This window comes from Aspergillus undulatus (assembly GCF_047715775.1).
Source record: "Aspergillus undulatus strain CBS 261.88 unplaced genomic scaffold BDV17scaffold_53, whole genome shotgun sequence".
NCBI classification, from domain to species: Eukaryota; Fungi; Ascomycota; class Eurotiomycetes; order Eurotiales; family Aspergillaceae; genus Aspergillus; species Aspergillus undulatus.
This window is the reverse complement of record NW_027396657.1, coordinates 1-13,553: the sequence shown is the minus strand read 5'-3', so window position 1 is coordinate 13,553 and position 13,553 is coordinate 1. Positions and strand designations below refer to the sequence as shown.

At 51.2% G+C, this 13,553-nt stretch overlaps 5 protein-coding genes across 5 annotated transcripts; 4 read left to right on the top strand and 1 right to left on the bottom strand.

Annotated features, from left to right (window-relative positions):
* Window positions 1-547, top strand: BDV17DRAFT_182783 (uncharacterized protein). Its single transcript, XM_073754970.1, has one exon. The coding sequence runs from the start codon at window positions 45-47 to the stop codon at window positions 513-515; it is 471 nt and encodes a 156-aa protein (XP_073612305.1). The 5' UTR covers window positions 1-44; the 3' UTR covers window positions 516-547.
* A 974-nt stretch (window positions 548-1,521) lies between these two features.
* BDV17DRAFT_182786 (Zn(II)2Cys6 transcription factor) lies at window positions 1,522-4,612 on the top strand. Its single transcript, XM_073754971.1, has 7 exons — window positions 1,522-1,810; window positions 1,864-2,278; window positions 2,334-2,556; window positions 2,619-2,650; window positions 2,707-3,480; window positions 3,534-4,241; window positions 4,298-4,612. Exons 1-7 carry the CDS (start codon window positions 1,689-1,691, stop codon window positions 4,508-4,510), a joined length of 2,487 nt encoding a protein of 828 aa, XP_073612304.1. The 5' UTR covers window positions 1,522-1,688; the 3' UTR covers window positions 4,511-4,612.
* A 470-nt stretch (window positions 4,613-5,082) lies between these two features.
* BDV17DRAFT_271918 (nucleic acid-binding protein) lies at window positions 5,083-6,663 on the top strand. The gene is made up of 3 exons (XM_073758833.1): window positions 5,083-5,127; window positions 5,188-6,057; window positions 6,134-6,663. Coding segments are annotated over exons 1-3 (1,290 nt in total). The 5' UTR covers window positions 5,083-5,125; the 3' UTR covers window positions 6,552-6,663.
* Window positions 6,664-6,977: 314 nt separating this feature from the next.
* On the top strand, window positions 6,978-11,250 carry BDV17DRAFT_283882 (uncharacterized protein; the record flags this gene model as incomplete). Its single annotated transcript, XM_073760438.1, has 4 exons — window positions 6,978-7,145; window positions 7,219-9,017; window positions 9,334-9,589; window positions 9,658-11,250. The coding sequence occupies 4 exons, from the start codon at window positions 6,978-6,980 to the stop codon at window positions 11,248-11,250; spliced, it is 3,816 nt and encodes a 1,271-aa protein (XP_073612302.1).
* Window positions 11,251-11,342: 92 nt separating this feature from the next.
* On the bottom strand, window positions 11,343-12,699 carry BDV17DRAFT_182768 (putative acetamidase). The gene is made up of 3 exons (XM_073754969.1): window positions 12,200-12,699; window positions 11,638-12,120; window positions 11,343-11,550 (listed from the first exon to the last, which is right to left on the bottom strand). Exons 1-3 carry the CDS (start codon window positions 12,399-12,401, stop codon window positions 11,435-11,437), a joined length of 801 nt encoding a protein of 266 aa, XP_073612301.1. The 5' UTR covers window positions 12,402-12,699; the 3' UTR covers window positions 11,343-11,434.
* Between the last annotated feature and the right edge of the window lie 854 nt (window positions 12,700-13,553).

Sequence of the window (13,553 nt, the reverse complement as noted above, 5' to 3'; positions counted from 1 at the left end):
ATAGACCGTTGAAAAGAAGTTTGATATTCACTGCTCCGTATCTAATGTCTAGGGAAGCTGGTTGTTGTCATACACAGTCAACAAGCCAATGCAGTCTTCTTGCTATTGCCTGGGTCGAAATCAGAACCTGCGCATCTCCAGCGACTGAGAAACTGGAGTCTACAACTGTCTCCGTCCCTAGACTCTCAACCTGTCAACCTGAACTTTCCTGTCTTTGTATCTGTCTTCTGGTCAAGCTCTGGTCCCGGTCCACCTCCGGTTGGGTGCACCGTGCAATGGACCGCAGTTCCCCATGCTCCATACCACCCAGACTCGAAAAAGGATTCGACCCAACGTCTCTGCTGCTGATGGTAATGATATGGTTCATGATACTGTGCAGTACAAGAAAGCATGTGCTGGATCAACAAGCTAACATCAATCCGCCGTCTGTGCTGATCGGAGTGGACACGAGATGTGACTCAGAGATCGAGCAAAGCCACAGCCTAACGCGACCCTTGCAAACAACCAGCAAATGAAAGTCGCGGTCTCGACCAGGATCACACTACTCCAGGATGCGGCGAGCCTTTTCAGCCCCCAGGCTAGCTGTCGGCTCGAGCCCGTTCCTTGCGGTGGGTGACGAAGACTGTGTTAGCCGGGTGACTGGGCGCTTGTGGGGCATAATTGGCTAGCAAAGCTGGGTCCTGAAACGATGAGGTAACAACCTGGAATTTCCACGGATAAAGAAAGTCAAAGGCATCAAGCGAACAAGCCCGCTTCCCTTCGTTGACTCTTGGACTTGACTCTTCAGCCTGGAGAGTGGCAGATCCTGACCGCCTTTGGTGCATGGTGATAACGGAGATAAGGCAACCGTCTCCTTCATCACTAAGTGGATCCGAGTTAGGAAGTCTCAGGGCGCCCGCTTGCGGTCTCGTCTTCTCCTTCCTCCTAATCGTCGGGACAAGTCTTTCTTGCCAGGCTTTTACGCCAGAGACACATCGCGATAACGTGCAAGGGCTGTGTCTGACTGTGGTCGAGAGTTAAGGCCGGCTCTTTACGCATTTATCATCGCCGGCGATAGATCTTGGCATTATCGAGCTCAATCGCGAATAATTTCCTCGTCTTCCATCGCACCCTCGACTCTCGCTCATCTCTTCAAGTGGCCTTGCAGGGGGTATTCGAGGCCCAATACAGGTTTGATCTCGATTTCGTCGATTCGCATCCTATTCACCTCTGATCTTGCTGCTGGGTAGAACCGCATCGCTTCCACCCCGCTTCCATCCTTTATCTGCCCGCCACACCCACCTACGTATCGGTCCAATTTCAGCTTCTTGCGCAATTCTTCCGCCAAGCATTCGGAGTCCGCGTAAATATCCATAGATTAAAGACAACGGCATTGACGAGTGACCTCGATCATTCCAACGGCAAGTGAGGGTCGATTATCCTTGCGCCCGGACGCTCGTCCAGCATTGTGACTCTGTTCCTGAGCCCGCACCAAGCCTGTGTATTGTCGGGACAGACTCGGGAACATATACAGAGCTATATCGCATATATACGATTAGGAGTGGTTGTGTCGACAACAAAGACCTTTTGTGACTCGCCGACTTTCAATATAACTGTGGCTTCATCGATCGCACCAAATACCTTTGGTTATCGGACTTCTGCCGCTTAAGATTAATCCATCGATAAACCGGCGCCTTCTCATCACCAAAATGAGTCCAACTCCACCATCCACGACCTCTTCCAGTAATGGGCCATCCCCCGAAGGTCAGTATAGGGTTGTTCGCAAACGAAATCGAGTACCTCTCTCGTGCGGTCCCTGCCGTCACCGAAAGTAGGTCACCCTTCTGCCTTTATCTACCTCGAGACACCCTAACCAGTTGACAGACTGAAGTGTAATCGTTCACATCCCTGCGAAAACTGCGTCAAACGTGGGGATGCCCATTCTTGCACATATGCGCAGACGAATTCTCGAAAGAAGAACGCCGCGAACCAGGCAGCTTCAACGTCTCCAGATGACATGCAAAACAGAATCGACCGACTTGAGGGTTTGGTACTCTCCTTGATGACCAATGGATCGCAATCTGAAGGTCCGGCTGCCGCCATGGCAGCAATATCTGGAACAAGCAGTAGCATAGGCTCCGCTCAGCATGTCCATGACGACGTGGAGATTGACGATGAACCTGCTATCCAGGAAGAAAGCGAGACTGAGCAGGTGACCAAATCATTTGGCATCATGAAAGTCGACAATAACAAGTCATATTACATCAGTGATGCACATTGGGCGTCTGTTCTCAGTGAGGTTAGCAACTGTTCCTGGTAAAGTTTACATATCAGCATGCTCACATATTGCTCAGATATCCGAGGTTAAGAATTATTTCCAGACACACAAGAAACAGTACGAAGAGCAAGCTGAGAGGCTGAAGGCAACTCAGCTCCCTACTGATGTTCCTGGCTCTACGTTGCTTTTCGGGGCCATGAAGGTTACTAGCAGGGCCGAAATCATGTCTTCATTTCCTTCGAAATATACGACAGACATACTCATCGCGCGATACTTCAACTGTTATGACCCCGCAACTCGTATGCGCCCATAAACCTTTAGTTTTGGCGTATTTGACACTGGATGCTAACAACCGCTTCAGACTTTCTCCACGGCCCGACTTTCCAGGCTCAGGTAAGTGAACCTACGGCAGCTGATGTCAAAAATCAATTGACCAATTTTTTGTTAAGTACAATAAACACTGGGAAGATCCTTCCCAAACCTGTATTGTCTGGATCGGAATGCTCTTTGCTATGATGCGGCTCTCGATGCTCTCATATTATCGGGAGGGCGATGAACCTCCCGAGTTTAGAGGCAAATCACTGGATATGGCTGGCACATTCCGGAACCTTGTGGCAATGTGTCTCACATTGGCCGATTATACGAAACCATACCCATATCTAATCGAGTGCTTAGCCTTCCATTTACATGGCGATTACTGTCAGACAAAGGAGGCAGATATCTCGGTTTGGGTGCTCAACGGTGTTATCGTGCGGTTGGCCATGAGGATGGGGTACCATAGGGATTCTAAAGCATTCCCCAACATTACACCTTTTCAGGGCGAAATGCGCCGTAGGGTTTGGTCGTTTGTCCGTCAAGCGGATCTTTTGTTTTCCTGTCAAGTTGGGTTGCCTTCCATGATCCGTATGGCAGACAGTGATACCGAGCTTCCGCGCAATCTTTATGATGACGATTTCGATGAAAACTGCAAAGAACTACCACCCTCACGGCCTCCGAGCGAGCCTACACCACTTTCCTACCTTATCACCAAGTCGCGCTTAGCGAGTGTATTGGGCCAGGCAATTGAGCGAACCTCTTCCCTTCAGAATATTTCATATGATACGGTGATGGAGATGGACTCAGAGCTCCGCAGAGCTCGTGATATGATACCAGACCATCTTCTCGTGCGCCCTATAGAAGATTCTCCTCTCGACCCGCTTGTGCTGATTATGTCCCGCTTTTCTGTGAGTTTCTCGATATCTGTAACTTTTATCTCTCTTGAACTGACCGTTTGTAGGTGATGAGCGTATATCATCGAGCGCAATGCATGCTTCATCGAAAGTACCTTCCTCGGGCCCGTGGGAATCCGCGGTTCGCACCGTCGCGCCGAGCTTGCATTGACTCAGCCATGGAATTGTTACGGTTTCAGTCAATGCTTCATGTGGAATCGCGGCCGACGGGCCGCTTACGAAGTCGGCAGAATCGAGTAACATCACTCACTTCCAGCGATTTCTTACAGGCTGCAACCATTCTATGTCTTGACCTTTACTATGGGACCCGGGTACAAAGTGTACCGAATGCGTCGGGAACATCTTCTGATGTTTACATTTGGGGCATAGAGCGGCGGGACGAAATCCTAGCAACTGTACAGCGAAGCAAGGACATTTGGGACGAGTTGCATAACGAAAACATGGAGGCATGGAAAGCCAGCGGTGTCCTTGGAGTGATGCTTAGTGGTCTTCAGAGAGGCGGTCCTGAAGGAACCCCGGTCACTCCAGCATTTGAGCCTCAGGACGAGAAACAAAGCGCCGCGATGACTTTGGGAATGCTAAGCAGCGGAATGACCCCCGCCGGCCAAGGCCAACCGTTCAATGACGTGCCCTTGAAGGCTCCAGACCCATCACTGGCAGCGCTTGGAGGATTTGGGGGCCCAGAGACCACACCAGGGTCCCTCTTTAATAATATGTTTGGCCAAATGCCTGACATGCAGGCAAATCTAGACTGGGTATGTTGCTTGAATTCTCCAGGCCGACCTTTGCATGTGTGACTAATACTGTTTAGGACGCTTGGGACAACTACATCCAAGGTGGGACGCTTGATCCGTCGAGCTCATGGTGGTCTTCCATGGACTTTCAGCAACAAACATCTGGCATGCTGTCCCCAACGCAACTAGCCCCGCCGCAGGGTGGCACTGCGGACAGACTTCAAAGCCTGCCTCGCACAACAAATCTGTTTCCCGACAACGGCTATCCCAAAACTGACGGTCCCACCTGAAGAAGGTATAATTCCTGGCTCAAGGTCGATTCAACCTTGATGCCATTCACAACCTTACTAATTATTGTCTGTCGGAGACGTCAAAAGTGAGCTTTCAGGTGTCGTATACGAGTTAGGCACGTTAGGACTGTGCTTCTTTGTTTCAGTTCGTTTTCTCAATGTACGACTGACTACTCGGTGCTATTTGACTGGCTTACATTCGTTTATCGTGATATCCATGCTGTCGGTGATTCTGTGTCACTGTTTGCTTTGAGTCGACGGGGCTCTCCAGACTTTGTACCAACATGCTTTTTGTTCTCCACTCCTGTAGCGTGTATGATGATGATTATGATGGAATATAACATATATATGATCAGCGAATGGGACATTCCTGGTGACCACGGGTGCAAAATCTCTATTTGCTTACATATATGATAAATAATATATTTGGTCAACATTTTCCAACGGCTCTACCTTTCCACCACTTCAATTCCCATATATTACGCCACGACGTTATCGTTATCGGCACGTGACCGCTTCTTGATGGTTCGCCGCCAGCAACTTTTTAGCCCTCCCATGAGCCTGAATATTTGGAGAAATCCAACTCGTTAATGTCTTAATACATCTAACACAAAGATGTGTGGATTTACACTCTCCCATATGATTCAAAGCGTCGTACTAACCTGCGTTTTCTTCAGGTATCCTCTTCGCCGCGCCGCTTGTCGCCTGCTGGCTTCACCAGCTCCGCTCCCCGTACGGTCAAGATTAATCACATTACCGAGCGCTTACCGACTCGCGATTCCCCGGCGGACATTTGCTCAAAGTAAATGGGTCAGAGGAGAGGGTAAGAGCCCGCTAGACTCGAATGATGAACCCGCGACAGCGACAAACGCATCCGCAACTACGACTACGGAAACGACTACGGAAACAAACGCGGACACAGCGACTGATATCACTACTAGCACAACCACGACTGAGGCCGCTTCAGAGGAGACACTTGACGAGACGGTGAAGGTGGAGACTGAAGAGGTTAAATCAGAAAACTTGGAGGGCAGTTTAGAGGATGGCTCACATAGTGCGGCTACTGAAGCTTCGAGCAGCCCCCCGACGGAACCGGGGATCGAGCGTGAGGTTGAGGCTGAGTCGGAGAACGTGCAAGTTTTTGATCAGGGCTCGGATACCATGGAGAGAGAATCTACTTCGCACGACGGGAACGTCCTTGTGGACCCCTCAAACGAGGTTCAGTCAGAGCAGCCGCGGACGATTCATGACTATGAGAATATGAGGAGAACCCCAAAGCCTTTGTCTGAGGATGAAGAGTTTGCCGCTGACCTTGCCGTTGACCAAATTCGGGAGGCAGCCGCCGAAGAAAGGAGAGAAATGCTCAAGAAAATGCGAGAAGAGCGATTAGAGCTGCTTAGGCAAGCGCGGTACGAGCCAAAGGACACAATATTCATCGGCAACCTTTTTTACGACGTGACGGCGGAGGACCTCCGGGAGCAAATGATCAAGTATGGAGTCGTCAATGGGGTCAACATCATCTACGACAGCCGGGGCATTAGCAAAGGGTGAGTGATGAGCTGACTATATGATTACCCTTCCTCGTGCAGTTATCCGTCGCTAATTCGAGATTCGTGACTACAGCTACGCCTATGTACAATTCGAAGACAAGGAAGCCGCAAAACGAGCAATCGATGCGATGCACATGCGGATATACGAAGGCCGCCGCGTGACTGTGTACTATGCACAGACGAGCATGACTCGGGAGTCGAGACCAAAACAACCCACAAATACGCTCTACATCGGTAACATGCCATTCGAAATGACTGACCGCGATCTCCAAGATCTCTTCAAGGACATAGCCGGGACAACCGATGTTCGGGTAACGGTCGATCGTCAGACGGGTTTGCTTGCTGGGTATGTCCACGCAGAGTTCGTCAACATCGAGGCCGCCATGATTGCACGCGAGAAGCTCGCCAAAAGGACCAAGTATGGGAAGCGGTTGTGGGTTGATTATAGCAACAATACCAAGACGGTCCAGGGATTCCCTGTTGCTGTTTGATCTTAGCAATTTTGGTGTTGGGGCGGATTTTGTCATTTAGAGCGTTGGGACTTGATCTATTTCTAGCGCATACATTGTATCATAGCTATATACTGTATAACAATGAATATACAAGAACATAGAGATTAATTCCCTCTGTCTAATAACATACTTTCGTACCTAACTACCTACCAGCAGTACAATGGATGCTCGTCTCCACGTGACATCAGTGGACCTCGGCAGGTTTTTGCTTTCCCGATCGGCTCAGAGCGCCGCCGAACCCCACGTTTCTAAGCATCTGGAGTCTCGAGTTACCTGCTCCAACTTCTTCTCGTCAACTTCACCTATCCTTATTCGGCGCCTCTTATATACCTCTGAGAAAAGCTCCTGAAATCAACCAAATTTATACCCGAACATCTAACTACAAATTTTCGCGGACTCTACAACATGTCGTTCCTCGGTGGCGCTGAGTGCTCCACCGCGGGAAACCCGTTGACACAGTTCACTAAGCACGTTCAAGATGACAAGTCTCTCCAGCGAGACCGGCTTGTTGGGCGTGGTCCCGGCATGCAAGAGGGGATGCGCTCACAGGGGATGATGGGAGGACCAGACCAGGTATGTAGATACACCTTTACAAGCCTCAGCCTGTCTTCTCCAATGGGCGCTTAATAATGAATGTGTTTTGTAGATGATGGACGAATTCGCCCAACAATCGGCCCAATTACCCGGTGGTCCGCAACAGCATATGAGGATGGAGATGGAACAAGTGAGACAACAATTAGAGCAGATGCACACGACGCCCCGGACGGGGTCACCGGGTTGGGCAGCGGAGTTCGATCCCGGCGAGCAGGCTCGGATGGAGGCAGCCTTTTCTGGACCCAAGGGACCTATGATGAATAACGGATCAGGATTTACGCCGGCTGAATTTGCACGCTTCCAACAGCAGAGTACAATGAGCGTTCCGCAATCCGCTAGTCCGGTTACTGCTGGGCAGACGCCGATGATGGGTGGTTACCAGCGACCTATGGGGATGGGATACATGGGATATGGCGGGATGGGGATGATGCAACCTGGTTTTGGTCCTATGGGGATGCAACAGCAGCACCACCAGCCGGCTGAGGCTGCTACGCAAGATAAAGGGAAGGGGAGGATGATTGAGCTTGACGATGAGAACTGGGAGGCGCAGTTTAAGGAAATTGAGACGGCGGATCAGGGCAAGTTGGACGATGAGGCCAATGCAGCCATAGAGGCGGAGTTGAATGATCTTGACAGGTCAGTTCCCCTCACCAGTACCGACAGTGACCAGGATCGCGATGTCTTTGAGAGCATATGGGAGAGAGCTCAAGCTGAGACGGCATCAAATAGGAAACTGTCGGAGGATGTCGATTTCAATATCAACGATAATCTACATATGGGTGATATGAGTGAGTGGGATGGATTCGATAATCTCAATACTCGATTCCGGGAACCTCGATTGGGCGATTACTCGTTTGAGCAGGAGAATGTGTTCCGCGACGTGGCGAATCCGTTCGAGGAGGGTATGAAAATCATGCATGAGGGTGGCAATCTGTCACTGGCAGCTTTAGCCTTTGAGGCTGCCGTACAAAAAGACCCTCAGCATGTGAAAGCCTGGACGATGCTGGGTACTGCCCAGGCTCAGAACGAGAAGGAGCTCCCTGCTATCCGCGCACTGGAGCAGGCCCTCAAAGCCGACCCGAACAATCTTGACGCCCTCATGGGTCTTGCTGTCTCATACACAAATGAGGGCTATGACTCAACAGCTTACCGCACACTGGAGCGCTGGCTCTCCGTCAAATATCCTCAGATCATCAGTCCCGATAATCTATCTTCGGACGCCGATCTAGGCTTCACCGACCGTCAGATTCTTCACGAGCGCGTTACAGACTTCTTCATCCAGGCCGCTCAATTGTCACCATCAGGAGCGCAAATGGACCCTGATGTTCAGGTTGGCCTGGGTGTTCTCTTCTACTGTGCAGAAGAATACGAAAAGGCCGTCGATTGTTTCACGACAGCGCTGGCAAGCACGGAGTCCGGAACAACGAACCAAAGAGAGCAACTCCACCTCCTTTGGAACCGTCTAGGAGCCACTCTCGCCAATTCGGGCCGGTCAGAGGAAGCCATCGAGGCCTACGAACAGGCATTGACCATCAACCCCAACTTTGTCCGAGCGCGGTACAACCTCGGTGTATCGTGCATCAACATTGGCTGCTACCCAGAAGCTGCACAGCACTTGTTAGGCGCCTTATCAATGCACCGCGTGGTCGAGGAAGAAGGAAAGGAACGCGCGCGGGAGATTGTAGGAGGCAATGACGGCCAGATCAACGAGGCAGAGCTCAATCGCATGATTACTGCCAACCAGAGTACCAATCTTTATGACACTCTACGACGAGTCTTTAGCCAAATGGGCCGACGGGATCTGGCTGATACGGTTGAGGCTGGCATGGATGTCAATGTTTTCCGGAGGGAGTTTGAGTTCTAAGCATGAAATCTATTGGATACCCTGGCATTATGTTTACGGAGTAGAAAACCATGGGTTGGATCTGAGTGAATGTAAACAGTACTAGCGACAGAGATATAGGGCTAGAATCTGCTGTCAAGCCAAGAATGATATCGTAATGAAGCTATCCAATGACCTCATTAACCTCGGCACTTGTCGTCCCGCATTTTCTCCGCTCTAACCCTTGCCTTCTCCACACCATCTCCATCCTCATCTCCAGGCTCCCATCATGTTCCATGTATCCGACTACATGTTGAGCTTCGTCTCATGAGATTACTGACATAGCATGATGATCGTCAGAACAGGAGCGCAACTGATCGCGCGCACCCTGCGCGACCTCGGCGTCACCGTGATCTTCGGCATCGTCGGCATTCCCGTCGTCGAGATCGCGGAAGAGGCGATCAATCTCGGTATTCGATTCGTTGCATTCCGGAACGAGCAAGCTTGCAGTTATGCAGCCAGTGTCTATGGATACATGACAGGACGACCTGGTGTCTGTCTTGTCGTCGGGGGACCTGGAGTTCTCCATGCGTCGGCGGGGGTATGATAATTATCTATGATTCTATAAATCCAAAGACAAGAATGAAGAGGACTAACATACGCCTCTAGATTGGAAATTCCTCCGCAAACAACTTCCCCCTCCTCGTTCTTGCGGGCTCAGCCGAGACCACCGCCGTCACAAAGGGCGCCTTCCAGGAACTAGACGCCATCTCCCTCTTAACTCCCCACACGAAGCTCGCCGTGCGCGCCTCATCACTCAATTCCATTCCCGACTCGATCAAGAATGCCTACCGAACATGTTGGTATGGCCGTCCAGGACCGTCATTCATCGATCTACCTGCCGATATCATCCAGGGGAAGCTACCGTCGGAGTATGCGCCACCGCAGCCCGAGAATCTGCTCGTCTCGGCACCACCGAAGGCGAGCGGTGATCCGGCACTGATATTGAAGGCCACGCAGTTGTTGAAAAGTGCTCGCGCCCCGCTACTTATTCTGGGCAAGGGCGCTGCATATGCGCGCGCGGAGTCGGGCATTCGCAAGCTAGTCGACTCGACTCAGATTCCGTTCTTGCCTACGCCCATGGGGAAGGGTGTCGTGCCGGATTCACACCCGCTGAATGCATCTAGTGCGCGGAGCGCGGCGCTCAAGCATGCAGATGTCGTCCTGGTCCTCGGCGCGCGGCTAAACTGGATCTTGCACTTCGGCGAGCCACCTAAATGGTCGCCCACCGCGAAAATAATCCAGGTAGATATCTGCGCCGAAGAGATTGGGCGCAATGCGGGAACATCTGAGCTTGGAATCTTGGGAGATATCAGCCTAGTCGTGGATCAGCTCACAGAATCGCTAGCGAATTGGAAATACTCGCCCGGTGCAGGCGCAAAGTTCCCATCGCTGCTCGCCGACTCGGCGAAAAAGAACGAAGACAAGACCGAGCAGCTCGCTCTGGCGAAGACGCCCGCGGGGTCACCATTAACCTACCAACGAGCTTATCATATCATCAAGACAGCCCTCAACACCTTGACTCCCGTCGAAGACGGCGACATCGTGTACGTCTCCGAAGGCGCCAACACAATGGACATCTCCCGCTCTATATTCCCCCTGCATCAACCGCGCCAGCGCCTCGACGCAGGTACATACGCCACTATGGGCGTAGGACTAGGCTACGTCGTCGCAGCGCATGAAGCATTCAATGCCCATCCAACAAGCAGCACATCCCGCCCCAAGAAAATCGTCGCCTTCGAAGGCGACAGCGCATTCGGCTTCAGCGCCATGGAAGTCGAGACCCTCGCGCGGTACCGCATCCCAGCGCTGATCTTCGTAATCAACAACTCGGGTATCTACCACGGCGACAGTACCGACGAATCCGCCTGGAAGAAACTTCAAGACCAGACCGTTGCAAACGATACAAAGGCTGACCCTGCGGCTGTCACTGGTGCAGACGGGTCACCGAAGAATAAAGCGCAGAGTAAAGGTCTTCGGTCGACGAGTTTGCTCTATGAGACTAGATACGAGATGCTTGCGACTATGTGTGGTGGGAAGGGATACTTTGTGAGGAATGAGGAGGAGCTGGAAGCTGCTACGAGGGAGGGGTTCAAGAGTGATACTGTCACTGTCGTGAATGTTGTTGTTGAGCCTGGAATTGGCAAGGAGATTGGCTTTGCGTGGCAGCAGGCCAAGGAGGGGAAGAAGGCGAGGCTGTAAATTCGTACTCAACCCTCTTCTTCTTTTCTGTCGATATGTAATTATCGGGCAGTGTATTCGTATGTAAAAGATAACTCTAGGGCTGCTTATGACATGGCCTGTATATCCAACAACATTCAGTGAACATATGGCATGGAACTGATGGCTTCCACCGCCCATAGAATGGAGGTATTCAACATCAACATCAACGACCAAAAAGCCCATCTATAACCTTCGCAACCGAGATTGCCTTCTCCTCGCCAAATCTACCCCCCACAATTTGCACAGTCACCGGCATCCCCTTGACCGAATCGATATCATCTACATCAAGCATCGATTAGCATCCATCCACTCCCGCCAGCTAAAAAGAACAAAGACTGCAACAAGAGAAAGAAAGACAAAACATACACTGACCCCAATTAAACCGATCAGCCTCATTTCTAATCCTCTCCCAATGCACCACCCACTCCCTCATCCCTTCACTTCTAGAATTCGGACAATCAAGCCCCCCATCCGCCCTCGTAACCGGCACAGTAACACCTGCATAATCCAACAGATTGAAAACAGCCGTATACCCCAGCCACTGACTACTCCGCACCCACTCCTTCGGTCTATACCCGACCCACGGCGTAAACGGCAGTAGGAGGGCGTCGATCCCCGCATCTTTCCATTGAGACAGGTATGCTTGCGCAAAGGCGTATTTTTCTTCTTCGAGGGATTCGCGCTCAATTGTGGGCAACTCGTCGGTGGCAGTGCCGACTATCATCCCTTGAATTAGGGGTTCGTCGATAAGCGAGCAGAGTTGGCGGCAGTGGTGCCCGCAGTCGGCGAGAACGGATTTTGTCCAGTGGGGGATGCCGCGATTGTGGAAGGTTGTGTCCCATTCTGTTACTGTTTAAATTATCGAATTATCAGTATGAATGCTTTTCTTTGATCTGATTAGGGCTAGGTAGGTTGTGTGGTTGAATACCTTCATGCCCGTCATCCATCAACTTCCTCGCGACCTCACGCATAGCACGCATAACAGGCGGCTGGGGCCTCACGACACCATCGTCGTAGACGATGGCCAACTTCAATTTGCGCGTTGGCAATGCCGCGATATCTTTCCGCCAGGAAATCGGTATACAACCCGGGTCGAGGTTCCAGGGGTTCGAGTCCAAAAGGCTCTGCATGAAGTACTCTACCGTTGAGAGACTCCTGATAAACCCGCCGTGCAGTCAGACTCCGTCGTCCAGATGCTCGAGTCCATGGGGGCTGTCTTATACGTGAAGACGAATGTTCCGCAGTCGTTGATGGTAATATCCCCCTCCCCTTACCACCCTTAAAACAAACACCAACGAGAAAGCCATACTAAGATAAGAATGAGCTAACCGGGTAGATGTCCGACCCCTACAATCACGTTTTCGGCCAATCCGTCAACGCCTTCCAACAGAGCCCTAATCTCAGGCGGCAGCTCGGGGGGAGGGGGCGAAGGCGCGCTCATCGGCGCAGGGGGGGAGTATTCTGGGAATTGGAACTGATATAAGGGGATCAATTCGAGTGCCGTCTAATCTGCAGGGTCCCTACTCTATTTGTCCGAGTACGGGGAGGGTTCCGTGGAGTTGCTCTTAGTACTACCCAAACCCCCTTCCCCCATCTATCTTCCGTAGCTTGTTCACTGAGTAGAATTGGTATTGACGTTCGTTTGGGCAGCATGCACCAGCACTACCTCGTCCCCCCGTCGCCGGTCCCATGGACGCAGCATGAACTTGAATGAGTATCAATAGCTACTTAAACAAGCACAAGGAGGTCTAAACCCACCAACAGTCGTATCAAACCCCTTTACGTCAAATCGATCCTTAACAGAAACAGGCAACCCATGCAACGGCCCAACAACTCTCCCGCTCCTCTCCAGCTCCTCATCAAGCAGTTTCGCCCTTTCCAGCGCCTTATCAAAGAATATCTCCGTTAGGACAACCGGTCATCTGCTGCGCGATCGCAGCGCGCTTACAGAATGGCGTTGTGAGCTGCAACGAGGTGAGCTGCCACGAGGCGATGAGGTGGGTAAGATCGGCTATATCGGTGGTCTCTGTCCACTGGAGTTCCTGGGGATTCAAGATATCGCAGGAGTGGATTGTTTCTAGGGGGTTGGAGGTGGAAGTTATGGTGGATTGGGGGAGGCGCCACCCCGGTGGGATGGACTGGGCTTGGGTAGAGCGTTTTTGGTGATGGGTTTCCAGTGGGGGTCTGTCATTTTGGTTTTTTTTTTTTTTTTTTTTTTTTTTTTTTTTTTTTTTTTTTTTTTTTTTTTTTTTTTTTTTTTTTTTTTTTTTTTTTTTTTTTTT